Source organism: Cavia porcellus, unplaced genomic scaffold (assembly GCF_034190915.1).
Source record: "Cavia porcellus strain 051 isolate PalLab524CR breed Dunkin Hartley unplaced genomic scaffold, mCavPor4.1 scaffold_5, whole genome shotgun sequence".
In the NCBI taxonomy this organism is placed as follows: Eukaryota; Metazoa; Chordata; class Mammalia; order Rodentia; family Caviidae; genus Cavia; species Cavia porcellus.
In genome coordinates this window covers 53,676,122-53,703,315 of record NW_026947488.1, presented here as the reverse complement: position 1 = coordinate 53,703,315, position 27,194 = coordinate 53,676,122, and the positions used below count along the sequence as shown (strand labels likewise).

The 27,194-nt window shown below is 51.3% G+C and overlaps 2 protein-coding genes across 12 annotated transcripts; one reads left to right on the top strand and one right to left on the bottom strand.

Annotated features, from left to right (window-relative positions):
• Positions 1 to 1,790: 1,790 nt before the first annotated feature.
• Positions 1,791 to 12,752, bottom strand: Hemk1 (HemK methyltransferase family member 1). Of its 11 annotated transcripts, none has more exons than XM_063248919.1 (11): positions 12,489 to 12,752; positions 10,142 to 10,512; positions 9,758 to 9,849; positions 9,389 to 9,482; positions 5,240 to 5,374; positions 4,864 to 4,928; positions 4,542 to 4,591; positions 3,488 to 3,596; positions 2,580 to 2,675; positions 2,318 to 2,431; positions 1,791 to 2,207 (listed from the first exon to the last, which is right to left on the bottom strand). In XM_063248919.1, exons 2-11 carry the CDS (start codon positions 10,361 to 10,363, stop codon positions 2,171 to 2,173), a joined length of 1,014 nt encoding a protein of 337 aa, XP_063104989.1. In that variant the 5' UTR covers positions 10,364 to 10,512; positions 12,489 to 12,752; the 3' UTR covers positions 1,791 to 2,170. The 11 variants fall into 11 exon arrangements, with proteins under 11 accessions (XP_063104989.1, XP_013015440.1, XP_013015439.1 ...); XM_013159986.3 differs by lacking the exon at positions 12,489 to 12,752 and adding an exon at positions 11,822 to 12,454; XM_013159985.3 differs by lacking the exon at positions 12,489 to 12,752 and adding an exon at positions 11,436 to 11,784.
• A 111-nt stretch (positions 12,753 to 12,863) lies between these two features.
• Positions 12,864 to 21,514, top strand: CUNH3orf18 (chromosome unknown C3orf18 homolog). Its single transcript, XM_003476699.5, has 5 exons — positions 12,864 to 13,129; positions 14,633 to 14,977; positions 18,418 to 18,443; positions 19,079 to 19,208; positions 20,158 to 21,514. The coding sequence occupies exons 2-5, from the start codon at positions 14,750 to 14,752 to the stop codon at positions 20,236 to 20,238; spliced, it is 465 nt and encodes a 154-aa protein (XP_003476747.1). The 5' UTR covers positions 12,864 to 13,129; positions 14,633 to 14,749; the 3' UTR covers positions 20,239 to 21,514.
• Positions 21,515 to 27,194: the final 5,680 nt, after the last annotated feature.

The window sequence follows — 27,194 nt, the reverse complement described above, 5'->3', positions numbered from 1 at the left end:
ACGCATTTAGATCCGTATTTGGAGGATCTGAGGGGCTGTGGAGTTCTAGATTATCAGTTTCTTAGTGGTTCCATTCCCAGAGGGCAGGCAGAAACCAAGAGCCCAAGACTGATATCCTTGCTCTCTCTCATTTCCCAATTGTCTTGTCTCTGCATGCCAAGTAACAGACAGACACAGGAGGCTAAGGGTCTTAACTTCCTGTGTCTGTCCTCTGAAGTAAGCTATGAAAATACCCATAATGTGCCAAGAAAGCTACATGCCATGGGCTTTTCACAACCATCTTATAATAGAAAGCATTGGTTCCACTTCTCAGGCTTATGTAAGGTGAAGCCAAAGCTGAGTGAGGTGAACTCGTCTGCCCAAGGTCACTTCCTGGTGATGGGGAGACTCCAGGACCCATACCTATGCTAGTTCCAAACTGCAGCTCAATATCTGGGCCTAATCAAGCCAGTGATAGCAGGTTTGAGGCCTCAGCCTTGTCAGTCAGCTTGGTTTGGACCTTATCCCCAGCAGAGGCATTTTTCTGGGAAGAAAGTTGTCCCAAGAGGTGGCTCATGCTCCACTGACCCCAGCTTCTCCAACATTGTTCTTCATCATTACATTCTCTTGGGTGCCACATGCCAGACACTAGGGCTCTGGGATCTGCAGCCTGGCCTTTGCAAGGCAAATGTGCTCCCCAACAATATAACTCTCCTAAAGTACGGACTTAACTTTGTGTCTCCACCTAGCCATTCCTATCATAGGCCCTCAGATAGGCTACATCTTCTCTTGATACTTTGGACTGTTTGGACAGTGGACATTCAGCCACCAGCTGGCACTCTCCACTTGGCTGACTTAAAGGAAAAAAAGGGTGCCACTTTGCACCCGACTAAAACGACTTTGTCCCTGGACTAAAATGAACGGGCTCCCTCACAGGAAAAAGGCCTGCCTGTGGTCCTTCTGCAAGACACAGCCCTAGAATGCAGCTGTCGTGGCTCCAGTTGAGGATGCTACCCAGCAAACACACTGCCTCTGGCCACTGCATTCAGGTCAGGCCCCTGAAAGTGCCAGGAGGTGGGAAGAAGGTCTGCTGGCCTATCATGCTCCTTAGGGTCTACTCTGATGCACCTCATGTCATCACTCACCAACCTAGAGTGCTGTCCCCATCACTGTTGACATGGCCATGAATTTGCAGAGATTAGAGCTGAAAGAGAAGTCAAACTTGGTAATCACTGTTTTAGCTTCTCACTGTCTCTGGCCCCAACCAGGAATAGATGAGTGAATTGAAATGCAAGGGTTAACTTGGAAGGGTGTTTAGCTAAGTGGTACTAGATACTGGTACACTCCTATAATTCTAGCACTTGGGGAATTTGAGGACATGAGTTTGAAGACAGCCTCGTCTATATAATGAGTTCAAAGTCAGTCATAGTGAGATCTTGTCTCAAAAAGCCAGTCAATCAATCAATCAAAGCTACAGGAGTAAAGATAAACAGCTACAGGAAAGTTTTTGGTTATGTGAATGTGAGCGTACAACTCCAGAATTGTGTGCTGGGACCCCTCAGCACCCCTTTCTGGAAGCATGTGCAGAGCCTGCGGCCAGCCAGGCAACTGTGCAAATGCACTGGCTGGTGGAGGACTAGTCAATCCCAGAAGGGAGCTCTTGGCACACGGCCCTATGCTATCAAGGACAGGAGTGAGGGCCCTGCCTTTACCAGGCAGGGAACTAGCAGCCTTGCTGGGGCAAGAGGAAGCTCTCACTCTCACAGTGTCCAAGGAATAGGGGCAAGGACTCACAAACTATAGCCAAACCATTGCATTGCCACTTGTCATCTCTTGATACTTTACTGTCCATGTTTCCCAGGATCTGCATAGCAATTCCACCAATAAGCCAATTCCAACCAAGTGGAGTGACATGTCCTCAGTCACAGTGATGTGATGGATCTGGACTGGGAACTGGGTCTGCCCAGCTTGTGAGCCAAATTGTGGATGCCTTGATTTTTGCTGCTCCAGGAAGGACACTTCCATCCTTGCTGCCAAGACTCTCAGAAGTGTGTACCATAAACAGTCACAGAACCACTGTAGTGCTGTAAGCGTCTGGGATTCCAGAAAGCACCATCCACCGCTAGTAGAAGGGTCAGCCAGGCACTCATGCAGACTGGGGTTCTGGTCAAATGTCTGCAGGGCAGTCACACTATGGCCCAGATTTTTGCACATGCAGGAACCGGGGCCTGAGGAGACAGGAATGACAGCTGGTTAGTGCCAAAGCTCCACGGCGTGTAGTGGGTGAGACGGGAAGGATCACTAGGGCCATGGAACTGGGGGTAGGGGTGGGCCTTACTTCCCACAGAAGTCCTTGCGCACGGCCACAAGACTGAGGTATAAATCAGGCCGACTTTGAAGCCAACTGCTGACAAGCTCTGGGTGCCTTGGGTCCACTTCCAAGAAAATGCTTCTACATGGAGAGAGAACAGGTCAGCTCAATTGGGCAGGGCCAGGACTTGCAGTGTTGAGTCACCTAGGCTGAGAGGTGGAGGCAGAATGACAACCAGGGAGTGCCCAGTACAATTGGGAGTAGAAGAGCTGGACAGACCCATTCATACCCAGAGTTCTTCAGGAGCTGAGGTGCCAGGGTCAAGATTTTGGTAATGATGTCCATGCCTTCCTCCCCACCATCCAGGGCCACTGGATCTTCATAGCTGGACAGGAAAATAGAAATAGTAGAGGGGTGAGACCTTGATTGGTGAGATGTAGGACACTGTATGTCTGAAAAGGGATCTGGGCAAGGTGTCCACAAGACGGGGTCCCCTGGAACTCAGACTCTAGGTTGAGAGGCAAATGTGAGGACCAGAGGAGGTGGTTCCCCCAGATGGAAGGCAGCTCCTATATCCCAGCATACTGTGGCAGCATTCCCATCAGGCAGTACTGTGCATGTTGCTGAATCCCACTGACAGCCATTGACAGGATATGGAGGTCTCCTCTCAATGGGGTGCTTATAACAGGTTTTGGTCTAGGAGGTCTAGAGCTAGCTCTTTGACCACCTCTGAGAGCCAGCATTCTGCCCCTCTGGTCCTCAGCCCAGGTAAAAGCAGAATGGCTTATACAAAGCCTACAGGAAGGCCTCAGCTTTCCTGTTATATCCCCATAGGACCTTAGACAAGCACCTTCCCTCTCTGGACCTCTCTTCTGTAAAATGACACATCCATCTGCTGAACATCTTCTATGAACCCTCATAGAGACCAGGGTCACTGAGGCTTCGCCATGGCCCTGCAAAGCATTATTGCTTCCCCTTCAGAGGCAGAAAACTGAGGCTCAGAGAGTGGGAAGCAGTGTGAAGTGGGGAGGCAGAAGCCAAATGTATCAAGGACCATGGGCTTTAGGGTGCAGTGCACCTTTAAACATCAGTGCCCCTCTCGGCTGACCTCCTACCCCACCTCTACCCCCACTCCACCAGACGGTGTGGTGCTCCAGGGAAGTTCAATTCTGGTAGGCCTTCTCAGGCCTGCCCCACCTGCGGATCTCTGGGGCCAGCTGCCCCATGTCCTGATGGAAGATGTACGGAGGATTGCTGACAACCAGGTCCACAGGGCCCCCTGGCAGAAGATGTGTCCAGCTCCTTTCTATGGTCAAAAAAGGAGAACACAGCATGACTAGTTCACTGAGGAAAAAGAGATGGTAGCTGCCACCATGTTCCTTGGGTAGTCTTCCTTCCTAAGCCACGTATTGCGGACGTCTCCACACCTGATAAGCTGCACTTAAAGATTAGTGCCCAGAATACCTAGCCAGTAGCATGACCAGGAATGTGCATGCTCTGACAGGCAGCCTCCCATTAGGAATGTCCTTGCTTTCTCTCCTTCTTGTCAAGCCTCTTCATTAAGCAATATTTATTTCAAGTTTCCTGGAAATTCTCCATGGTTGCCCGAGCAAAGCAAAAGCCTCTTTCCTCTTTAACTCACTGGCACTGCCACACTCTGCCTCATAGTCACATGGTCTGAGCACATGGAGGGCAGGTCCAGCCTCAGCCAGCTGCTGCCTGATGGCTGCTTCTTGGTCTCTCCCTGTGCCAGGTTCAACATTACCTGTATCACATGGCATGGAGGAAGCACGTGAGGAGAGGGACCCCATGGCAATGTGACAGAGCCAGCACCAGAGTTGGAAACCTGAGGACACTGTAAGAACTGAGCCTGGCCTATATAGTCCTGGGCTACTTTTTACCAGGCAAGATGAGGGTGGGGAGGGCTTTCAAGTATTTTGGTCCCATAGGCTTTCTCATAAGCCTGTTTATCGCTGTAAGTAGGCTGTACTAAAACTCATCAGTTATAGAGTATTAAAGAAGAAGAGGAAAAAAATAAAAGAAGGTAAGAAAAATCCCGTGATTGGCTCCCTCCTGGCCATGTCAGCCAAGGAGGCAACAGCAACTTGTCCATCCTCAGCAAGAACTAGTATGAGAGGGCTTGTACGCATGTGACTATGGGAGACCCCTCCCTGCCCTCCGCAGTTGCCTTGCCACCCAGCAGCACCTGGCCAGGATCCCCACTCCAAGGAAGATGAGAGGGGGTGGGTACCTGAGGTCACATCGAAGTGGACAATCCAAATCCTGTCCTGCAGCTGAAGCCTGGAGAGATGGGAAGGAAGAAGTATGAGGGGGACAGACCCCTACCCCTGGCTACAAGGATGAGGAGGGACAGGGAATCCTTCTTAGACCAGCAAGATACTCAGTGCCTATATCCACTCATAATCCTGTAGGACCAATGCCAGGCCACCCCTGTTATGTCTCCCTTTTTCAGAGCAGAAGTCAGACACTGGTGGATTTGACAGTGAATAAAGGTCAAGTTCAGGCTCCAAGATCCACCCCATGCTTGTTCTCTGGCACCCCAGCCTCCCTACCTCTGAGCATTCTCACAGGTCAGACTGATGGCAGCTTCCTCTTTATCCACAGCAATGACTTGGCTCTGCTCAAAGAAAAACAATAAAAGGAAGAGTGCTGGGAGATGCAGGTCCCACCAGAGGAAGTCACATCACCCATCTGTACTTCCCACCAGGAAAAACACTCACAGTGTTTTCCTCTCCATGGCCAGAGCCTATTCAGACAGATGGGGATGAGAGCTAAAGGCTGTGACCCTGTTAGACAGGGACAGCCTTGTCCTTCCACATTTGGTCATCTAGAGAGCCTCTAGCATAGGGATGTGAGGAAGGACCCATGGAAGGCAGCGCACAGCATAGTTTGGGTAGGGTAGAGCAGCGGGGTGAAGAGGGGGCTTACCTCAGGGAGGTGAGTCAGCAGACTAAGGGAGATGGCTCCCGACCCACAGCCCACCTCCAGAATTCGGGGACCACCATGGGCTCCCATCGCATGGAGCCCCTGGGCCTTCTCCTCTAGTACCCATTCCACCAGCTCCTGTGAGGCAGAGGAGTCTGGATCAGAGCCAGTACCTTGGCTCCTGGGGTTCTTGGCAGAGAGACTCAACCAATTAGTTTGAATGACTGTAGAAACGGCCTTGGCCAAAGTCAGGGTGGCTTCAAGTCAGTTGAGTCCATGGGCAGATCTCTCTGGCTTTTAATGCCTCAGTTTCCCCAACTGTAAAACTCAGCACAGTTGAACACAACCCTCTCAGTGTATGAGCCACATTCACAAGGCACTGATCCCACAGCTTTTGCATTAAGCGTACAATAAATCATCTGGGCACAGCCCTGCCCAGATGGTCTTTTATGTTCAGAGCCATACCTGTTTATGCTAAGAGCCATACCTGATTGCTCTTAGCCACTCTCTTTGTCTGACCCAGCTCCTGATGATTTCCCTGTATTAATCTTTTGAATCCTCACAGCTGGCCCATGAGGAAACTGAGGCCCAAGGGTCAAGGCCTGACCTGGAGCCTGGTCTACAGCTCACAGTGCTCAAGAATCAAAGGCCAAGGGCTGTGCGTATAACACAGCGCTACAGTGCTTGCCTGGCAGGGAAAGGAAAGGAAGGAAAGGAGGGAAGGTGGCAGGGGGAAGGAAGTAGTGAGTGGGAGGCTCATCTGTTGCTAGCTTCCCCCCAGACATGAATTTGAGAGGTTCCCAGAGTGATTCTTAGGCCAAAAGGGCAGAATTTTCTCCATGGGGTGGAGACAGTCCCACCTAAGTCCTCTATCTGAAGGGGCCTGCAGCATACACAGAACGTGGTGAAAGGGGGCATGGGTATGAGAAGAGGTGCCCAACTGACCATGGCAGTGGGAGGATACAGACACTGACACTTTGGATACAAGACACTTTTGTGTCTGGCCTACCACTTGCTGTCTGCAGGAACTGTATGTGGACATTGCCTTGCAGGGGTGAAGCCAACACAGAGTAGGGCTAAGGATGGAGGATGCTGCTATGCACTTTCAACCAGCACAGGCATGGGGACCCAAGTAACCAGTTGTTGGAGACCACTATGAAGTGGCTCTGAACAGGATTTAAAATTAACTAACTGGCTTTCTATGTTTATCTGTGAGTCTGTCCTAAGCCTGGGCCTCTTGCCTGGCAATGGGAGCTAACTCATAGAAAGTGAACCTCTATGAATCACTGGTCCTGGCTGAGGCCTGTAGTGGCCTGTGAGGCCAGAGATACCTCAAAGGGCAAGATAAGGCCACAGCTGAGGACACCTTGGCTCCATCACTAATTAAGTAAATACAGACTGCAGCTGAAGGGAGCTCACTCCTGCAGTGACACTCCTACCATAAATGTCATCTTGGAGATAAGATGGTTCTCCTAAATTGGCATAATTTACTACTTGGAGAAGTCTTTGAAGTGACTCCCAAGGTCCTGCTCATTTCCCATGCTTTCCTCAATATCCCCTCTCTTTCATGGAATATCTAATAAATATGGGGTTCCCAGAGAAGCTCTTGTCTTAGCCCCCAAAGTCAAGAATTCTGCAAGAGGGTTTTGATCCTCCTGGAGCCCTAAAATCATACCACTTGTCTCATTTATTTTAGCCTTTGCCGTACACTCATTTGGGAAACTGGGGATCTTGGCCGGGTCCCCAGTAACCAGTCAAGGAGCACAGAAAAGACATCGTGGCCTTTTCTGAAAGGTATCCTTTGGATGGAGGTGGGAGCTTGGAAGTAGCCCAGAGCATGTGGTCTAGAGTTGTGGTTGAAAGCCTGTGGTGAAGCACATGCTAAGAGGCCAGCAGAGTGGGAGACTTGTCAGGGGTGTGAACCTCTTGATTTCCTGGTTACAGACTGTCCACTCTAGCTGGAGGATGAACCATCAGCCAGCCATATTGGCCAGCTGCCTTTCAGAGATCTCCCTGGCCTCAGACACACACCACCTGTGTGAAAAGCCATCCAGGTGGGGGTAAGATGGAGGACTGGGCCCCCAGCGGCTTCATTCTCCCTCCTACTCCAGGTCAGAGGAGGTTCATCGTGGTTAGGGCCACAGTGGTGACCACTACAGGGAGTCTAGAAAGGTCCTCTTTTCCAAACAGTGAAGACTCTCATCCAAACCTGGGACTCACTGGAAGCTGAGCTGTCACAGGCCCCAGGTATGTCTTCCGGGTGAATGTGGGAAGAATTCAGGAGCATGGTGGGATGGATGGAGGGACAGGAGCACATGGGCAGGAGATAAGGAGCAGGCAGGTGCTGTCTACTGCTAATAATGTGGACTTCATAGCCCTCTAAGAGGGTGACCCAAGGCCTCAGCAGAACCCGAGCCCTGTACGCACCCTCCATTAGGATCCCAGGAAGGTACCACTCCCTCTCCCAAAGACATCCTAGATGGAGTGTTGAACCTGTCTGTCTCCACACGATCTCCCCACACTAGGCCAGGCTCCTCACACCCCAGCCTTGGGTTTCCTACTGTACACACTGTCTTGTGGGAGACTCAGTTACCTACCACCCCCAGGGAAACCCCAAGTCGTCAGGCCACAAGCCACTTGTGACTTTGTACTTCAGACTTTTGTACCCATCATCAGAAACTACCATTAGTAGATGGAGGGAACAGTCACCATGCTCCCTCCCATGAAGCCTTCACCCTACCCCCTGCCCCGGGCCACATCCTCTTGAGTTCCTGGTAAAGCACCCCCACCTCACTGCGACTTCATGCTGGGGCAAACCTGGTAAGTTCTCAGAAATCTCTGTACAGTAAGGTAGGGGCTGCCTCCCAACCACAGAGTCCTTTTTCCCCGTCTCTTGCAGCAAACTGCTTTCCTGGCCAACACCCACCTAAGAAAAGGGGGCCACATGGAAACTAAAGCTTACACACAACACTCAGAAACCCAGGGCACGTGGCTGGTTCCAGGTCACCTCTACAGTGACTCAAAGATCACTAAGAGAGCTGCCCTCCCCTGCCCTGACCATTGGCAACCTCAGAGGATTGCAAATGACCTCCTGATCAAAAGCCACAAGTCTGCGGAGGAGCTACAGGGTGGTTTTCCAAAAGCCTTCAGGTTTCGGATCCCATCCTGCTCTGGATGCCAACCCTAGGTGAGACAACCCCACGTGAGGAATTGGCAAGTCTAAGTGCTGTCCCCACATTCTCCTCCTTGGTAGCCCTGTGACTTCATCAAGGCTCCAGTACTGGCTATGAGGTGAAAATTCAGTCTCCTAACCACTGATATGGAGGTGAGAGGAGTCAGAGGGTTTCTTGGCTGGGTAGCAGAGGCTAGAAGATGGGCAGGAAGAAGGGGCCTGACCCTTCCCAGGAATGTTTGTGTGCCTGGGTGTCTTTCTAGAAACAACCCCTCACAGGTCCTGGTGCCCTCTGGCTTGCCTACCATCCCTACTCAGCTCCATTCCATTCTAGTCCTGGTCTGCTTTCTCTGATCAGCTCTACCATCCACAAAGTAAGAGGGAAAATCAAGGACCATAGACAGTAGCTCTCCCAGGATCAGGCTGTATCACTTAGAGGTAGCATGTTTGGGTCACACATGTCCGCTTCTTACAATTTGAGGGATTGGTGTACATAATAGTATACCAGATAGTGAACTATGAGGATCTTAAATCACAGGTTCCCTGGTCTGAAGGTCCAAACTGTTTACCAGCTGCAGTACCACAACTCATCCCAGGCATCCAGGTACAGCTTTCTCCACTTCTTTCCTGAAACTTTTAAGAAGTTGCTAGAGGATATTAGTTCCCTCAAGGGTTGGGAGGGCCATGGGCCCACATGGTAGCTCCTAGGGCAACTATAAAACTAGGTTTCATATTTGGACATCTCTACGTGGGGTGTACCCCATCAGTCCAGAGAGCTTAGGTGATGACTTGAGACAAGAACAGTCAACAAGGCACAAGATTCCTCGCCCCAGCCAATCCAGCTAGCCAGGAGACACAGGTCTGAAAGGGCGCTGCCCTTGGGAAGCAATCATTAGGTCCCAGCACCCCCTGGAGGAAGTCTGGGGAAACACAGGTCCCCTTTCCATCTCATCTTCATCTTATCCTGGTGGCACACTCACCTCTGTCTCTGGTCGAGGAATGAATACTGGGGGTGTCATCTTCAGACTGAGCCCCTGAAAGTCCCATTCCCCAAGGATGTATTGCACAGGCATCCTGCAGAGGGGGCATCCATGTGATCATCAGTGCCCAAGCCAGGAATAAACCTGAAGTGAGGGGCACCACTTATGGACAAGGGCTGCCAAACAGTACCATGTCTCAGTGTCCTGGGACATCCAGTTTAGGCCTGTCCTTCCTTTTTATACCTTGATCCCTTTTTGCTAATCACTCATTCCAATGCCTTCCTAGAGGGGAGTCCTTAGAGACTTCCCTCCCTGGCCATGAACTTGCTGGGGCTGGAAGAAGCTGAGGGCTGGCCCTTGGGTGCTCACCTCTGCAATCGGTAGCTACACAATTCCTGGACACTCTGCAGTTGTTGAGGAGTCAAGGGTTGGGTCCAAAGTACTGGCTGCAAGCTCTGAAACTATCCCAAGGGACAATGTGAATAGTCATTTCCCCTGGTCAAGGACCCCAACCCAAGATTTCTTATGTGGACAATCTCTGCAGGCCAAGCACTGGTTACTTCAGTCATCTCTGAATTGCCAGTATCCAGCACACTTTAACAGGTTTTTGGAAGCACTAATAAGTATCTTCCTAACACATTCATTTAAAAAAAAAAACAAATCCCATGCATCTCAGCTAAGCACTCTTAGTGAGGTAAAATCCAGGTGTCTTTTCCCCAGGGTCCTTCCACCACCCATAACACTGCACTTAACTGTTTTGGCTCCAAGGACATGAGCCACAATGTATTCACTGGACTCTCGGGCCTCTGGGATGCCTCTCTTCTCAAAGACCCCTGTCCAGTGACTGACCAACTCTGTGGGATTCAACAGCCTGTGCAGAGTTGACCATAAGCTGAAGGCTCGGGCCTGGGTGTCTCCCCTCCTCCCCTTGGGGCCAGATAGAAGGGTCCACAGCACTCGGCCACAAGGCCCCATGTCTTAGGAAAAGACTCCTGTGCACAACAGGTTCCTGTGTTCTTTGTGATGTCAGCCCCTGAGGTCTTTGGCCCAGTTGGGTAGAGATAAAAAATCACAGGTTCTGGTTTGGCTCCCAAATGGTTTTGGTCCTCAAAGTGGTTGTCACCCTAAGGAGAGAGAAGGAAGAAAGCAGGAGTTGTCAAAAAAAGGACATGCTCACTGTCTCCTCCTTGACTCCATTTAGAACCTCCCCCACATAGTTCATCTTTCTTGGCCTTTACATTTTTGGAAGTAGGTTTGATTTCTGTAGCTCAATCTTTGCTAATAAACAGACTGGTGGTGGGACAGGGCATAAGTTTAGGAGGACAACTGTATTTGGCTCCATTGTATGGAACCTTGGGGAAATCATTTCTGATTTTTACTTTTCTCATCCATAAAGTGGGGGAAATACAATACCAAGCCCACGGTGAGGGATGCACTGGTCAATGAATGTCAAAGTCCCAGAGGCAGTGCACACAGCAGGATGAAGTAGGCTATATCGTCACAGTGGTTAAAAAAAACCGCCTGACTTGGAGCTCTGTTTATGCCATTTTGCATGTATTGTCATTTGGAGGCTCAAACTCTCTCTAATTTAACCCATAATCCCAGACGTTATTATAAATTGCCATCTAAAACACTGTAAATGCCATATCTGAATTGTCACAAGTTTACTGAAGGTTTAAAACCAGTTGTCCACTTCACTTTCAGAAAGACCAAGGTCCAACCTAGCATTTACCAAGCACTGCTAATTGCCACATTCTCAGAGCCAAACTTGCTACAGATGGAGACGTGACAGGCCCACATTCACCCAGTCAGGACATGAGTCTGCTGGACACCAGGGGCGACTCTGCCCACCTGCGCGGTGCCCCGGGTGAACCTAACCCGATGCGAGGGTTGCAGCCTCCATGGCAGCTCCGCGTGGGTGTTATCAACGACCCAGCCGAGCTCCAGCTCGCCTCTCTGCGTTTCCCCACCTGTACCACGCTGGAGGGCAGGCCAAGTGCTGCAGGCCATGTGCTGCACCCATCCAATCCCCACCTCCAGGGCCTACCCGCCCGCCGGCCAGAGAAACCGTGTGGATGGGCTACCGGATGTGCGTAGTCTGCTGTGTCCCTCAGACTCAATGCTTCCGGGTCGCCGCAGTAGCGAAAGAGCTCGGGCAGACCCTGTTGCCCAGCTCCGGAGTTCCTAACGCCACTGAGTCCCTCCGGGGACACCCCTTGGAATGTAGTGTGGGAGAAGGTTCTGAACTTCCCGGCCACCGCGCCCGCAGCTCCAGAGACAGGAATTGCAGGGGTCTTTAGAAAGGCCTTCCTTATGGTCACGGCAGGGATAAACTCCAGCCCAGAGCAAAAGCTGAGTTTAGAGACCCGGGTCGGGAGGCGCGCTGGCAGAACCCAATAGCAGGCCCCGACGGACTGGGAGGTGGGGCGATACCTTATGTCGAGGGCGGAGCCTGATGGCCGGAGGCGTGATCGACATAACTGGAGGGCGGGGTCCAGTCCTAGAGACAGGTCCGGTGTGGGGGCGGGGCACAGTGCCCGCAGTATGCGGTCCCCAGCAGCAGGCGGGGCACTGGCCTTGAGACTACCCGAGACCCGCTCTCGACCTCACTCGCTTGTAGGATTTTGAGTGGGCAACTCAAACCAGAACTGGGTTTGAATTCTAATTCTGTTGGCCACTCGTCACACAGCTTTGTCTCTGGGCTTCTGGGCTTCCTTCAAGAAAAATTCATGGCAGTGTCGTGCAAATATGGCTTGTCGACAACTCCGGACAAAATCTACTGATAAATCTTAAATTACTCAGTTTTTTCCCCTCGAAATTACTGTTAAAAACGTGGTTTCCAGGCTCTGCCGCTGCTGGAGACGCTGCGGGCATATGTATTTGTACCTAACTGCGCCGCGATCTCCATAAGCTCCTTTAAGACCTGCCTTTAAGAGGGTATGATACGTCGGCTTCCCCCTGCGAGGATCATAGTGCAGATGGAGTGACTGTGACAGATGCAGGAAGCTCGCCTGGTAGAACTGCCAAATGACGCCACCAGGATAATCTTTCCATCGCGCACCCTGGATCCCATTTCTGACCCAAGGTTAGGGTCACTTACCAAGAGCCCTCACCCCACACCCCTCAAGGTTCAAGAGTCCGAGATACAGGGAAGGGAAGCTGCTTGCTCAAGGTCACAGTTGTGCAACCCAAAGCACTCCCAGTCCAGTGCTCTCCCAAGCCTCCTTTCAACGTCTGTGTGGTTCGTTGGTTGTTTTGGGGGGGGGGTGGGAGCGGTCTGTCCCGATGTCAGTGCAGCTGGCCGGTAACTCACGTTGTGGTCAGAGCGTAACTGGTTGAGGGGTGGTCTCAAAGAACTGAGAAGCTGCTCTTGGCTCCTGACTTCTGGGGTCGGAGGAGCCATATCCGAATGACAGGTGAGCGAGCCAATGTTGAGCTGGCTCTAGGCCTGGTAGCCAATCGGGGGCCAGGGCGCGGAGAGGGTCGGAGGCGGGGCTCTTGAGCTTCGGGGATACCCCGAGGCCGCTCGGCCCGGCCCATCCAGCAGCGGCCCTGCCCTGCCCACCAAACCAGGCCGACGGTAGCCGCTTGACCACTGGCTCAGATCGTGCAGGGAGGGCTGACCACGGGCAGGTCTGTCGCCCCCACGCCGGGCCTGGATGTCCGTCCCTCCCCCGCCTCCCGCCCTTCACCACCATCCCTAGCCTCTCTGACTGATCTCGGAGTCCAGGAGAGGATTAAGTAAGTGCTGAGGTCGCTGCTTCTGTGCGGGAATGGATGAATCCCAGGGTCATGGAGTCGGGCATGGGGTTGAGGCAGGGAGGACAGAGTGACTTGGCGGAGAATGGCTTGTGGGCTCTCAAAGGCTGTGCCGACCCCTTTTACCCCATTTTGCTTCCCTTCCCTTTCCTTTGGCCCTGGGGGCAGGCCCAGAAGGTGTCTGCCAGGGTTCCTTCTCCTTTGGCTGAAGAAGTAAACCTAGCCCCAGCGCATGTTAAGGGTCTAGCCCAAGGTCATACCTGGAGTCAGTGGCAGAGATAGAAGAGAATCTGACACTCCTTTCCTAGCCTAGCTGGAGCAAGACGGCTGAGAGGGATGGGTCTACACTACCTAAGTCCCTCTGCCAAACTTTGTCATTTCCTAAGGACTACCATGGGTGTGTGCGTATCTCACACACACTCATGCACCTGTACAAGGAGGCACCCATATATAGCCATGAGCTAGTTGCACAGGAAGACACAAGTGCAGCCGGGAGCTATGAATCCCTTCTCTCTCTAGGCCTTCCCTTCTACCCACCTTTCCTGGGGCTTTCTGGACTAGGGAAATCTGTCCTTAGCTTAGAAAGTGAAGGCAGTTCAAAGTGGGAACTTCACTGCTGCCTCTGAAGATATGCTGCCCTTGCCTTATTCCATGTCCCTAGAAGCTCCAGCTGACCTGGGGGCAGATGTCATTGGACTGCAGAAAAGCCCTTCCAGGGAACCTGGCCTAGGCTCTTCCTGTCTGTCTCCTTGTCTCTCCACACAGTCTCCATCTCCGTTCTAAGCACAGACTGGACCAAATAGCAGGCTGGGTCTAGAATCTCTTGTGAACCCCCATTTATAGCTGGATTGGGCAGTGAGAGAAGATGGAACATTTACTGGATGCTTACTGTGGCCAGGACTTTTCTAGGGATCTGTTCATTCTACATTTCAGTAACCACGTAATGTTATGGGTTATTCTTAGCACCTTCACTTTAGACAGGAAAACTGAGATACAGACATGACCTGAGAGAAACATGGCGTTCCTTAGTTAAGTGGCTGAGCCAGAACTTGATTCAAACACAGGCCTGTCTGACTCCTAGGCAAGTAATTCCCTCCAGGAAAAGAAAAGGCTGTAGTTTTCCCCCATCCAGGATGAAAGATAAGGAGTACAGGGAATGGGGAGGTAGAGGAAGGAGGAATGAGAGGAGGTAGAGGTTGTTATGTAGGGAAGGGACTTTTTCTTTCAAACAACCTCACTACCTATCCTATCTTCTAGGTATGATCACTATGAACATCATATCCACAAAGGTGGCAGGACTTCCTTTTCATGTTCCCAAATCTATACAGAAACTATAAATAAAGCATGTCCTGCTGTCCCCGAACTTAACTTTGACCTTGCCCTCAAGCCTTGAATCCCCAGTGGATTCGGAATCTAGAAAAATGTTGTTTATCTCATGGCCATGTCCCTGTCCTTAGTCTCATGTTTTTATTCTTTCTTTTTCAGCATCTGGAGAAACAGGGGAGCTCCTTTTATCAAGGAGACCACTATAGGGGCTGGGTTACTCCTCATGTCCGAAGTAAGTGGGAAAGTTGACTGACCACAGCGACTCCTAGAATCGGCATGAACTCCAAGATCCCATCTACTCAGGGCTGGTTTAGTAGCCACCCACCCACCACTGAGCCTGACCTGGAGCCTACCACTGATGGACCCACCTCGGAGACCCTCAGCCCAGAAACCACAAGCTTCAATGGTACCAGAATCCCTGACACAGCTAGTGGTGCAGCTGGTGTGGGTACCATGCTTCTATCCTTTGGGATCATCACGGTGATTGGCGTGGCTGTGGCCATGGTGAGAACTGGAGCAGGCTGGGGCTGGCCCAGCAGGTATTGCATGGGGGGAGGGTAAAGAGAGCCCTTCCCATCCTTGTTGCAGTCTGAAAAGTTAATGTTTACAATCTCATGGAAAAGTTGTTAGAATCTTAGCGAGTTAATTCCTATCTCTCACTTCCAGTAAAACCCATGGCAAGAATAAAGACACTAACACATATTTATAATTATGGGGAGCCAAGGGGTCCTAAGTCCAGTCAGGATTAAGGTTCATCAGAACAAAGGCTTTGACCCAGGGGCTAACCTGAATTTTATTAATATGTGAAGAAGGGAGTGGCTTGAGGATGAGTGACTGTGAGAATGGTGGGAAATACTTGAGTCCTTTGAGCTAGGCTATGTAGGAGGCCTGAAAGCACCTCTGCAATATGCAGAGAGAAGGATAAGCAGAAAGACCCAATCTATATAACGCAATTAAGGTAGCATTTAATGTTTTGGGGCAGGTGCTTCAACTCGGATGTGTAAACTATTCTGCCCCGGGAAGTCAGGGCCTCTTATCCCAAAACTCAAACCCAGTTGACAACCCTGGAGCAGTGGCTCTACATTCCCCTCTTGCTCAACCATATTTTGGGGAGTCTCAGGGTGGGAAATGGCCTAGCTTCAAAGATTACGCATCAGCACCGCACGCAGCCCTGTTTACATTGCTTAGAGCCAGTTGAACAGAAAAAGAAATAACCTAGCCAGCTCTGTACATATCAGTACCTGGAGATAGGGCTAGGTTTAACCAAAGTGGAGGTAATTGCTCTCTGTTCAAGGTGATTCATTCAGGTGGCTCTCAGCAGGAGGATAGCATTTTAGGATGTGTTTAGGATTTTAGAGAATCTAATCAGAAGACTTTTCCATTGGCAGTAATACAGTCCACCCTCTCAGCCCCCTGAGATTTTTCTATTAGGGCCTAAAGACCAGAGAGCCAATTCATCTTGAAAGAACCAGAAATGATTCTGAAGAATACATGATATTTAAGCTGCACACTGAAAGCCAATAGATTGGAGAGGAGGGTGTTCCAGATGAAAGATCTTGATAGGCAAAATGTGGAGGGAAGAAGGAGGCTCTAGGAACAACAAGCAAGGTAGTGAGGAAACTGAGTGTGGGGTTGCAATATAACTAAGGGCCAAAAGGTGGGTGGGGTGGATTATAGGACACAGTGTCCAAGGAGGGTACGGTGGCAGTGTTGATTCATTGCCAACTGCCAGATATTTACTCAGTATCTACCCTGGGCCAGATCTTTGGGCTAGTGAGACAAGGTCTTGTCCTGTGGTTTTTATAAATAATAGGCTAAAAACTAAAGAGATTTCACTTTTTGTTGTTGTTATTTGTTTTTGTCTAGCCTAGATGGCTCAGGAAAGCTAAGGGTCAACCGTAAAGATGAGATTTGAGGAGAGAGCCTGACATCCATGCCATGAGAGGGGCAAAGTCAGGCAGCTATGAGAACAGAGCTGGAGAGAGGGAGGGGTGTATGTATCCCCTGAAGTGATACTTAAGTACTCACAACGTTACTGAGGGACTGCGGGGGACTGTACAACCTGAAACTGGAGAAGGTGGGAGTGAACCTGAGGACCTCCAGAGGGCCTGGTTGTGGTGGCACTCTGTCCTCTGGGCCGGGGCATAGTTGCTGGTCTTAGGCTCAAGAATATGTTGCTGTAACAAATAATGCGGAGATGGTCCACCCGTGGCCTGGCTGCAGCTACTATTAAACCAGGGTCACCATATGGGCCCTGCAGGCACTGGACTGCTGCCTGGGAACAACTGCTGACTGGTAAGCAGGGCCAGGATGTAACACACACCAAGCAAGGCCAGGACTGAGAGATCTCTTGAACCAGGAAGCTAGTGTTTTCTCATGGCATCTGCATGGAGGTTAAGTGAATTGAGTCACCCCAATCTCAGGGGCAAAATGACTAAAATGTGCCCTTGTTACACTCTGCAAAATATTTTGTCTTAAGAACTTGGTAAAGTTTCCTTCTGTTTATTCTAGGAGAACATTCAGCCAGCCAGGGTGGATGGCCTTCCAGCCAAAGGTGGAGAAGTGAGAAGGTTGTGGGACAAAGGTAGTGGAGAGCAGAAAACAGCTCCAGGGTGAGGGGACAAGAAGTCTATAGGTGCTACCTGAGGGCCAACCTTGAGCCGGACCATACGCACAAGAAGGAGAAGGCTAGTACCAGGCTTACGCTTTACACAGGAGGAGAAAGAGCTTGGTGTGGGCAGGACCAGTGAGGGAGGACTTTCTGGGGAGTAGAAAGCTTTGGAATGGAAGTAGGGCAGGAGTTGGTAGTTGTAGCGAGAGTGGAGATGGGTAGGAGCCTTTTCTGTAGATTCTTCTGAATCACAGGCCACAGGGGAAGGAGGAGGGTCTGAGGAAGGGGCCACGAGAGAGGGCACTGGGTATTGTAGTGGGAGTTATTGGTCTGGGGTCTGCAGGGATTGGCCCAGAGCTCCTACTGTATCTACTCACAGGAGAACAAGGAACACCCCATCATGGACCCCGATAGGGAGTAGGGAAGAAAGGGAAATGCTGCTTTCTTTTTAGGATTTTGGGGTCCTGGAGAGGAACTCTGGGCCAGCCTGGGAGCTAAACTAAACTGTTCATGGGCTCCAAAGAGCCAAGGACAGGATGTAACACATGCCTACTCCTATGAGCCACAGAGGGTTGGGGGCGGACTCTAAGGGTATGGCTTTCCCAGGCAGAAGCATCACACTTCTGATAGGCAGAAACTGCCAGTCTGGGGAAGAGCTGATGGTGGCAAAGGTGCTTAGCATCCATGCACCGGGTGGTCTCAGAGTCTAGACCTTTCCTGTCCTCTGTGCTTGGTACCAGGGCTTCCAGGTCCCACCAGATGTTTTCTGATTGTCCAGCTCTTCACTTCATGTCTGCACAGTGACAGGATAGGGGCTTTCTTAGGTTCCTCCAGTGTCTGAGTTCTGGGGCATTAACCTGGGCTGCTGACCCTGAGGGCCATCGGCCTTCCATGGGTTCCTTCCTAGAGTCTGCCTAGAGCTGCAGCCTGTTTGTAGCCTGAAGGAAGTTGAGAGGAAGAGATACACTCCAGTTTTTCCCTCCCACTTTGGCCCTGAGGAGTGACAGTTGAGTGTTGAGTGGCCTTACCCTGTCACAGATACAGTGACAGTCCTGCCCTCAGCCAGGATAGGTAGTTTTTCAGGGCCAGCCTCCTGAGGAAGGTCTGACCCTCACCTCTGTTTCCCCAGGGCCAGTCTGGGTACTGACAGCACTTTTAGATTTCAAACAGAGGCCTGAATAAGGGATGTCTGTGTCACTGGGTTGGAGACCTTGAGGACATGGGACCCACAATCTCTCACCCTTCAACCTTAACAGGCCACTCATCTTTGAGGTTTTCTCTCTTATCTGAGACCTCCTTTCCTTGCCACCTCATGCTGCTCCTTCTTTTGCAGGTTTTCTACATCAGGAAAAAGAAGAGGTAATTTCCCAGCTTCCACCTGGAACTCCAGCCAGTGGGAGGTGCTAGGCTGGGCACCAAGGGACATGGGCTCCTTTCGCTGGTCAGATAGTCAGGATCTCTTCTGTCCACTTAGGGATGGAGGTGACCACTTCCCCTCAGGAAAGGCTGAGGGCCCCTACCGGGGTCTCATCCACAGGGCAGGCAGATGTTAAGATTGTAGGTAACCGGGAGTAATTGGGATGGGGAGAAGAGAAAGGAAGGTGGGAATTACCTTCCTAACTACCTGGGCATCCTTGCCTTGCTGCCCTGCACTGACTGCACTGACTTCCCTCCCTCAACCCAGCCCCCAGAGGCTATGCATTGCACTAAGTCCCTGTCCTCAGGCAGTCCCTAGAGGTCTCACAACCAAAGGTACATGGCCCGTGGCTCCACATAGGGTAGAATTACTGTTTCTTCTCAGATCACTCATCTGAGAACTAGGGCTGGTACTGTAGGCCCTACAGTGTCTGCCATTAAATCCTAAGGAAATCTTGAGCCCTTCAGCATGGTTGTGTTCTGTGGCCCAGTAGGTGGTAGGCAGGGTTTGGAGGACTACTGGAGAAAAAGAAAGGGCCTGCCCTGCCCCACAACAGCCTCTGCTCCCACCTCCACAGGCTGGAGAAACTGCGCCACCAGCTCATGCCAATGTACAACTTTGACCCCACAGAGGAGCAAGATGAACTGGAACAGGAGCTGCTGGAGCATGGGCGAGATGCAGCCTCTTTGCAGGCCATGCAAAGCAAGGTGGGCATTAACCAGGCCTTCCCCCTGCAGCCTCTTGTGCCTCCTCTGCCTTTCCTCTACCCTTTCCATACATCTTGTCAGCACCTGCCAGGTGGTCGGGTGGCAGCTATTGCATATATGGGTCTTGTCAGGATTGTTCAGAAACTGGTAGAATTAACTGCTCTGTGGCCATTTGCAAACTCACTGCACATGGCCAGGCCCAGGGTAGTCCAGAGATTCAACTTGGCTCTGCCCTGATAGCTCTCATCTGCTGGTCTTAGAAGTCCCATTGGCATTTCTGAGCCTAGTTTTCTCATTTGTGCATGAAAATCTTATTTCCGCTCTCTGTACTCGCACATACTGACTGGGGAAGCCAGAAAGGACTCATGGCAGAGATTGTTGGGGGCTGGGACCCTAGGTTCCTCTGCTCTCTGAGGGCCCACAGTCCTACATTGATTGCAAATGGGGTTAGACTCTTGAGCAGTGGCATCTTCAACTAGATTGGTGGATTCCTAATTACTATCTGGCCCCAGGCCAGTAGAAACTCCAGCCAATCTCACCTTCTGTATCCTAAGGGATAGGTCCCTCCATTGGCATCCTGCCAGAGTCATTGACTATCTGATTACTTGCCACTATTCCCTCAAATCACCAAGGGCTACATCATACACAGGCTGGGCCACCCCTGCCCCATCAAGCCTCTTTGCATCTTTCTGGATTCAGGATGAGTTCAGGCTAGTAGTCAGGGGACCCCTTGGTTTTGATGCCAGTTCTGTGTTACCTAGGTCAAGACACATCGCATCCTTGGGTGTTCAGAAAGTCACACTGAGGACCTTGGTCCACCCAGCCTGCAGAACTCTGGTCATTTGACAGTTTCTCATGAATCTCCCTGCCTGTTCCTCTACTGGGGTGGGGGCCAGAGAGTGTATGGCCGTGGTCACAATCTCTGATGCCCTTGCTTATGTCCTTGCAGGGCAGTATCCCCTCACAGGGTCCTCTGCAGAGGCCTAGCCAACTGGTGTTTACTGACGTAGCCAACGCCATCCATGCGTGAATGACCCAAGGACAGGCCTGGACCTCTGACAGAGATACCTGCCACAGTGCTCACAGAGCCACCCACTACCTGATTGTCAAGATCTATTCTCAGGACCTGCTCGGCCAAGACAGGAAAAGGCTGGCCAGCCCCAGCTGTTCTGCGGACCCACCTGCTGATTCTCTAGGCCAGCCATCTGGCCACTAACCTCTCCTGGCCTGACAGCCTTGGCATGGAGGGCATCTTTCAAACTAGGCAGATCCAGAGCCACTGCTAGATTCCTTATCTCCTGGCCACACCCTCTGCTTCTCTAAAGTGGAAAAAGTGAGGAGAGACCTGGACTGGTCCATCCAAATCAGTAAGCATCCGTGAGGTCTCTCAGCCACCTATTCCTGTAGCCAGCTGTTTGCTGTGCCCAAGGAAGAGTAAGGCTGGGAGAGAAGGAACTGGGGGACTGATGTGGAGAGATGTAGGCCCAAAACCTACTGAGAGGCCTCTCGTACCCACACAAATTCACAAACAGACACGTGCCTGTCCCAGCAAAGTGGGCAGGATGGAGACCTCTGCATTGGCTCTACCCTCCATGCCCACCTCCATGGCATGGTATGTAGTGGGAGATTAAGCAGGCCACTTCCTCTGACTTCTGTGACCAGGGGTGACAAGGAAGAGGGAAGCGAGGCCAGGGTCTACTGTCTACTGTATTTCTTCCCTGGGCTCTATAAGAGTTCTTTGTCCATACTGGGGAACTGGGGCTCCAGGAGAGGTCTGAGGACAGAGGTCCTGGGCTGAAGGCTAATGGGGAAATTCCTTCCACCCAAAAAGGGGTCCCCTTTGGGAAATCTCCCCCCATCTATATAGGAAGGGCTTCTAAGTGTTTGTCAGGTGGGGAAGACAGTCCCTACACTTGGCCTCCTCTTAGCATTGGAGGGTGGCAGCTGATGCCAGTGGCACTTGGACAGGACAGACTTCAAGGGCGAGGCAAGTCTCTACACTAAGCATGCATGCACTCAAGTCAGTGCAGTGATGTCCCCACGCCCTGCCTTACCACCATCCCTGTCCTTCCTTGCTTGGAGGGGACACAGGCTGGCACAAATGGATCTTCCATTGGCTGTCAGGAGGTGACAGCCTAGGAGGCCCCATGGGGAAGGTTCTCAATTTATTCCCTCCTCTGGATACTATAAATATATTAGCACTTGAGCAACTGGAGGGCTGTGGGTAATTTAGGATGCACAAAAAGCTGTAATTTAACTCACAGTATCTCTATGTGAGAGCATTAAAGATGTAATTAAGATGTTTACATGAAGAGAGTGGAACCTGTGACACTGGGGTGTGACACCTCAGGAGGGAACATGATGGGGGAGGGGCTCGGGAGACCTGGGGATAGTCGCTTGGATCGCAGTTATAAAGTGGGAGTTCCATTGGTTTTCCTTCATCTGTCTGAGAAAAGGTTTCTGGTCCGGAACTCAAAGCCACTTTGGGGTCTTATGTCTCAGCTGTGGATTGGGGTCACAATGCCTTCTACTTCCTGGACTGGAGAGGACCTTGTGGGACCAAGGGAAAGAGGACGCTTTAGCCCCAAGGATGGGGCTGGGGGTGAGGACAGTCTGGCTCCTCAGGATCCACAGGAGCTGGGCCTGAAACATAAAAAGGAACAAAGTAATATGTCCTCCCCTGGAGCATGAGGTACAGGGTATTGATGAGGGCTGGGAGGCTATTAGGGTTATGTGGGTGGAACTCACCTGTGAGATACAAAAAGTTTTGGAGAAGAATGATGCTAGGATGACCATCCTGGTTTTCTCAGGAATGTCCCAGTTTTAGCACTGAAATTTCCAGAAGCCAGTACTCTTAAGTGAAATTCCAGAGAGCTGAGTCTCAGACTAGCATGGAAACAGCGTTGGGGAAGAACCTGGGTCTACAGTAGGGAAGAGGTGCTAGATAGGGCCTCAGGTAAACCAAGGACCACGCATCCCATGGGCTACCCACATGGGTCATAACCAGGCCTGGCCTTGCTCTTGAGAAGGAGTCTTTTTCCCTCAGCAGACTGGGAGGATCCCTAAGGACCCTGGAATGGAGTGGGTAGGCTGTGTCTACCTTGGTGGGTGGCCCCCCGTCCAGTAACATGGGTGCTGTGGACCTGTAGTCTGGGGATCCTGAAAGAACAGGACCTGTGGAGCAAGGTCCTGAGGGATCTACAGGAGGACCCCAGGCCCTTCTCTCTCACTTGCCTGCCTCAAACCCCTTTCCTGATGGACACGGGGCTGCTATCCCCGTGAGCAGTCACCTCCTCCTCTCTTCCATCCTCTTTGCATTTTCTAGCTCTTCTCCATCCTAAAGGAAAACCAAATTATCCCAAATGTGGAACTGGTAGGTACTGGAGTGAAAGGCCTGACAGGTTTGCCCTCAAGCCTGCAGACCTGACCACGGCTGTTCTCACTGACCACTGCCAGGAAGACAGGCAAGATGGGCTCCTGCAGTTAACTGTTACTTGAAGCCCTCAAAATGTCCACACACACACACACACACACACAGACACACACATTTCTATAGTGGCCAGAGCTTCATGCCAGAAGCAGTGGCAGTTTGCTGTGCGTGACACCTTCACAGCAGCACACACCTGTAATCCCAGAACTCTGGGAAGCGGAGGCAGGAGGATCATAAATTCAAGTCCAGCCTGGACAGTTTAGCAATGTGACCCTGTCTCAAAACTAAAAAAATAATAATAATTTAAAAGGCCTGGAGATGTAGCTTGGTATGAAGCTCCCAGGTGAGTTTGATCCCCAGCTGCAGTGCAAAAAGTTAGTGGGGCAAATCTTGTTTAATATGGTAAAGTGTCACCTTCAAGCCAAAGTGGATAATGCAAGTCACCTGGCAGCAGGCAGGCAGTGTGAGGCCTTCAGAATGCAGAGCAACGTTGTAATAAGAAGAACCCAGAGGCTGCAGCGCTGCTCTGACCATGCTGTGACTCCTTCCAGAGGTATGACCGAGCTCAGTACCACAGTCCATCAGTGAGCCAAGCCATACCCGCACCCCATCCCAGACAGAAGATGTCACATAGAGGGAAAGAGGAGTGTGTGGGTACTGTGTGCCGGTACTATACACAGTATAGCTTGCAAAAGGAGGCAAGCATGAGACCAGGTATGCATAGGTGGTGAGAGGCGGGGACAGACACTCCTACCTATCCTGTGTTTCTGTAACCCTGTACACAGAGGACCTTGGCTGAGGACCTCTGGGAAAAACCTAAGAGATGCTGGGCATCCCTAACACCCTGCCTTATGAGGACTCAGGATGGGGACAACTGCCAGTGTGGCATCTATGGCCACCCAGAGCACACTGAGTGGACTTGCCGAGAGGTGAATGAGGAGTGTGTAAACATCAGGTGCAGAGAGGGAAGGGAGGAAGAAGGCAGTGAGACCCTTCTGTCCCTTTGATGGGACCAGGCAGGATGAGAGCAAGCTGCCTTCCTTCCAGACCTGGATCTGCCCTGGGCTCCTTGATAGTGTCACTGTCATGCCCTTGCCCAGGGCTTTTCCTGCAGCAGGAGAGCAGGGCAGCAATCAGTGCTCCCCAGTGCCATCTGGGTGTTTCCCCCTACACTCTTGAGGGAGGTGAGTGAGGGCAGTGGTGTGTAGAGGAAAATCGTGAGTGAGAGCCCCCATCCATGAAAGGGTCTGTGGCAGGAGCACAGGGCCAAGTGACACTGAGAACTGTCTGGAAAGGGGGTTTCCGTTTCCTAGCCTCTGGGCTTAGGAGTGTATTGAAGCCCTTCCCTGGACAGGGGGAGGAAGCCCTGCTTCTCAGATCCCTCCATCTGGCTCTTCATGCCCTTTCTCTCTCAGCGTTCAGCTGGCAAAGTGAGCCTCTGGGAGCCTCAGTGAATGTGGCAAGGCCTGGACCTGCCATGTGGACCTGGGGGCCATTGAGGGCCAGGGGCCCAGAATGTCTGGAGGGTTTCTCTGGTTGGTGTATGGAGTTTGAATCTGTGGACAGAGAGGACAGTAGAGACAGCATTTTCTCTCACCCAGGGGGTGCCAAGGTCTTCCTTGATGAGCCAGACAAAATGCAGCCCACAGCTGGAGGTTGGACAAGGACCTGGAATTCAGCTGGAGGGACAGGCAGAACTGGGGCCTGATATGCCACAGGGCAGATGAGGAGCTGCCTCCTAAGCTAGAGCCACTGGTAGGAAGGCCTGAAAGCCCTGGCTTCAAGCTACCATCATGGGGACAGTTATAGCTTATATCTTGATTATACCCAAAGTCTCACGCTCTTGCAGGTGATACTTTTGGGAATGATTGGATCATGGTGTGTGATACTAGACTAGTTCACAGATAGGTTTACCATGGTTCTGGGTGTGAATGATGGACTTACTGACAGGAAAGACCCTTCCCCAAGATCTAGGGGCCCTAACCAACAGGCTTGTAACCTGGATGGAATAAAAGGAGAAAGAAGGAGACTCAGCATCTTCTGTCTGCCCTGCCATGGACTGTTTCTCCTGTGCCATGGCCCCTCTTCAATGCCTCCTAGCTTGGACTCAGCTGGCTATGGGCTGAAACCTCTACAAACTGTAAACTGAAACAAACCTCTCCTCCTTTCACTTGTGAGTGTGGGTATTCTGCCTCAACAACCAGAAAATAAGATCTTACCCTGGTTGTCCCTCACTTGGCTGTTCTCTGACCCAAGACATACAAGCCTGGCTCGTCCATGCTTACCTTTAGGTTTTGTTTTAACCATTCTTCCCTCTTTAATAAATAGCCAAAGTGCCCTGGGGTTGGCCCAGCCCTTTAGTCCCTAGACCCTCCTCTGGATTTGAGGTCATGCCTGTCACAAGCCTGGCACTGAGAGTAGCTTCCCATGGGAGTCTTTAGGTCCTCAAATTCTGGCCCTGTGCATAGGACCTGCTGGGCACTTCCCCGCCCCCTCACTTAATCCCTATGTAACCATTAGCTCCCTTGTATAGAGAAAGCACAAAGAGCTCAGAGAGGCAGTAGGACCAGCCCTGGTCACACAGCTGAGAATGGGATGGCAGGATTGTAGGAGCAGAGTTGTGTGACAGTCCAGGTACAATCCTGTACTACTTGTTACCCATCTGCAGAGCAGATCCAGTACCTGGAAACAGGCCGTTGGGTTTGGATCTAGGCTATGACATCTACACCATTCCAGAGAGGACTCAGACCAGCTCCAGAGAGTGGGGATTGGTGCCCAATTGAGTACCCAGCCGGCCCTGCAGTTCCCCAATCACTTTCCAGTCTCTGATCCATCCTATGCCCCCACCTACTTGTGATACCATACACTGCCACTCTTAGCCAGGTCTGCTTTGTGGCCTGGAGTCTCCTCTGGTCTTCTCTTTCCTCATGTGGTGGCGCAGAGACTAGCCCCAGACTGAGGCCTTGATATGGTAACTCACTCAGCAGGGCTGGGATGGTGAGGGGAGTGAGATAGGGTTCAAGTTTTAAGGAGCTACTCATCTCAGGGGCTGTCACTGTGCATGAGTACCCCCCTCATATTTTGTGCTCTGGGTTCCTCCCCTACTTTACCACTTCACTGTAGTCCTGGCCTGCTACCCAGGCTTCCCTTGGTCAGGGCCCAGCAGGCCAACTGCGAGCCCTCCACCCCAACCCTTCTTCTGCCAGCAGGCCAAATGTGCCAGAGGGCCAAGTAATGGGAGTGGGGCCAAACCCTGCCATGGCCAGAGCTCACTTAAAGGCTTTGTACCCAGAGGAAGCTGAGAATACCAAATTATGAGAGATTTAAGGGATTTATCACTGGCTCAATAATAGGTTAATAAAATGACACCCAGAAGCTGGGCAAAGAAGAGGGGCAGGATGCCTGATGCAAATCCTTGAGCACAGGTGATGCCCAAATTTAGAGTGTGTGTGTGCGTGTGTGTGCATGTGTATGCCTCCTGTGGTACTCCCAGACTGAATCAGAGCCCGTTGAATCCCTCAGTAATCTGAAGGGCAAGCACCTTTTGTGTCTCATATTACAGATGGGAAAACTGAGGCACAGAACAGGAGAGTTGCTTAGTACTTACTAGATCTTAAACTTGACCTCAGAACTCACTGCCAAGATTCCCACAGAAGGGAAAAACATTCTCTGAAGACAAGGTGGCCCCTCCCACTATCATCCACTGTCTCTGACAACACCCAACATGCACACACAAGATGCTGCTAGGCTCTGGAGATGAGGAGCAGACAGGGCTGCGCTTGGAAGAGTCACACATGATTTGAGTACCAGGACTGTGTACTGTAAGTGACAATAACATCCCAGGCCAGGAATCCAGGAGAGACACAGGCAAGGTGATGGAATGTGGAGGAGGACCCATCATCTCTGACTGCAGGCAGAGCAAGTTTAATCATTGCATTGGCCTCCTGTGGGCTGTATCTGAGGCCCTGGGGATGTTTCCAACTGGGCAGAGGGCAAGATGTAAGGAATACAGACTTCATCACAGGCAAGCCATTAACGTAGAGACTTCATGTGCTGTCACGACACTACATGTGACACCCATCCTGCCTGCTTTACCAGGGCCCCTTGCTGTGTTTGCAGGTGCTAGCAGGGAAGTGGTTCATTGGGACACTGCTCTATGAGAGTCCCATGACAGCAGTGCTAAATGACTAAGACATATCCATGGCCATTTCCTCCCAAGAGTCTGAAGAGGTCTGTTCTACCCCAAAGTGTGACTTTTCCAAGTCAGAGTCAGGAGGCACCATCTCTGCCTCCCATGGACCTCAGTATCCCAGAAACCCCTGCCCAGAAACCATGGGGCAACTGGACTCTCCTGAGTGCTCCTTGCTAGATGCATGAACTGGTCTGAATCCCTGCTCAGCAATATGTGACCTAGGCCTGTCCCTGAACCTCGGCCTCGGTTTCCTCATCTGTATAATGGTCCAGGTCGTCCCTACTTGGTAGGATTAAAGAGTTCATATTTGTACTAGGTAAATGTTTACTAAATAAATAGAACATTAAATGTCTAGAATGGCCCA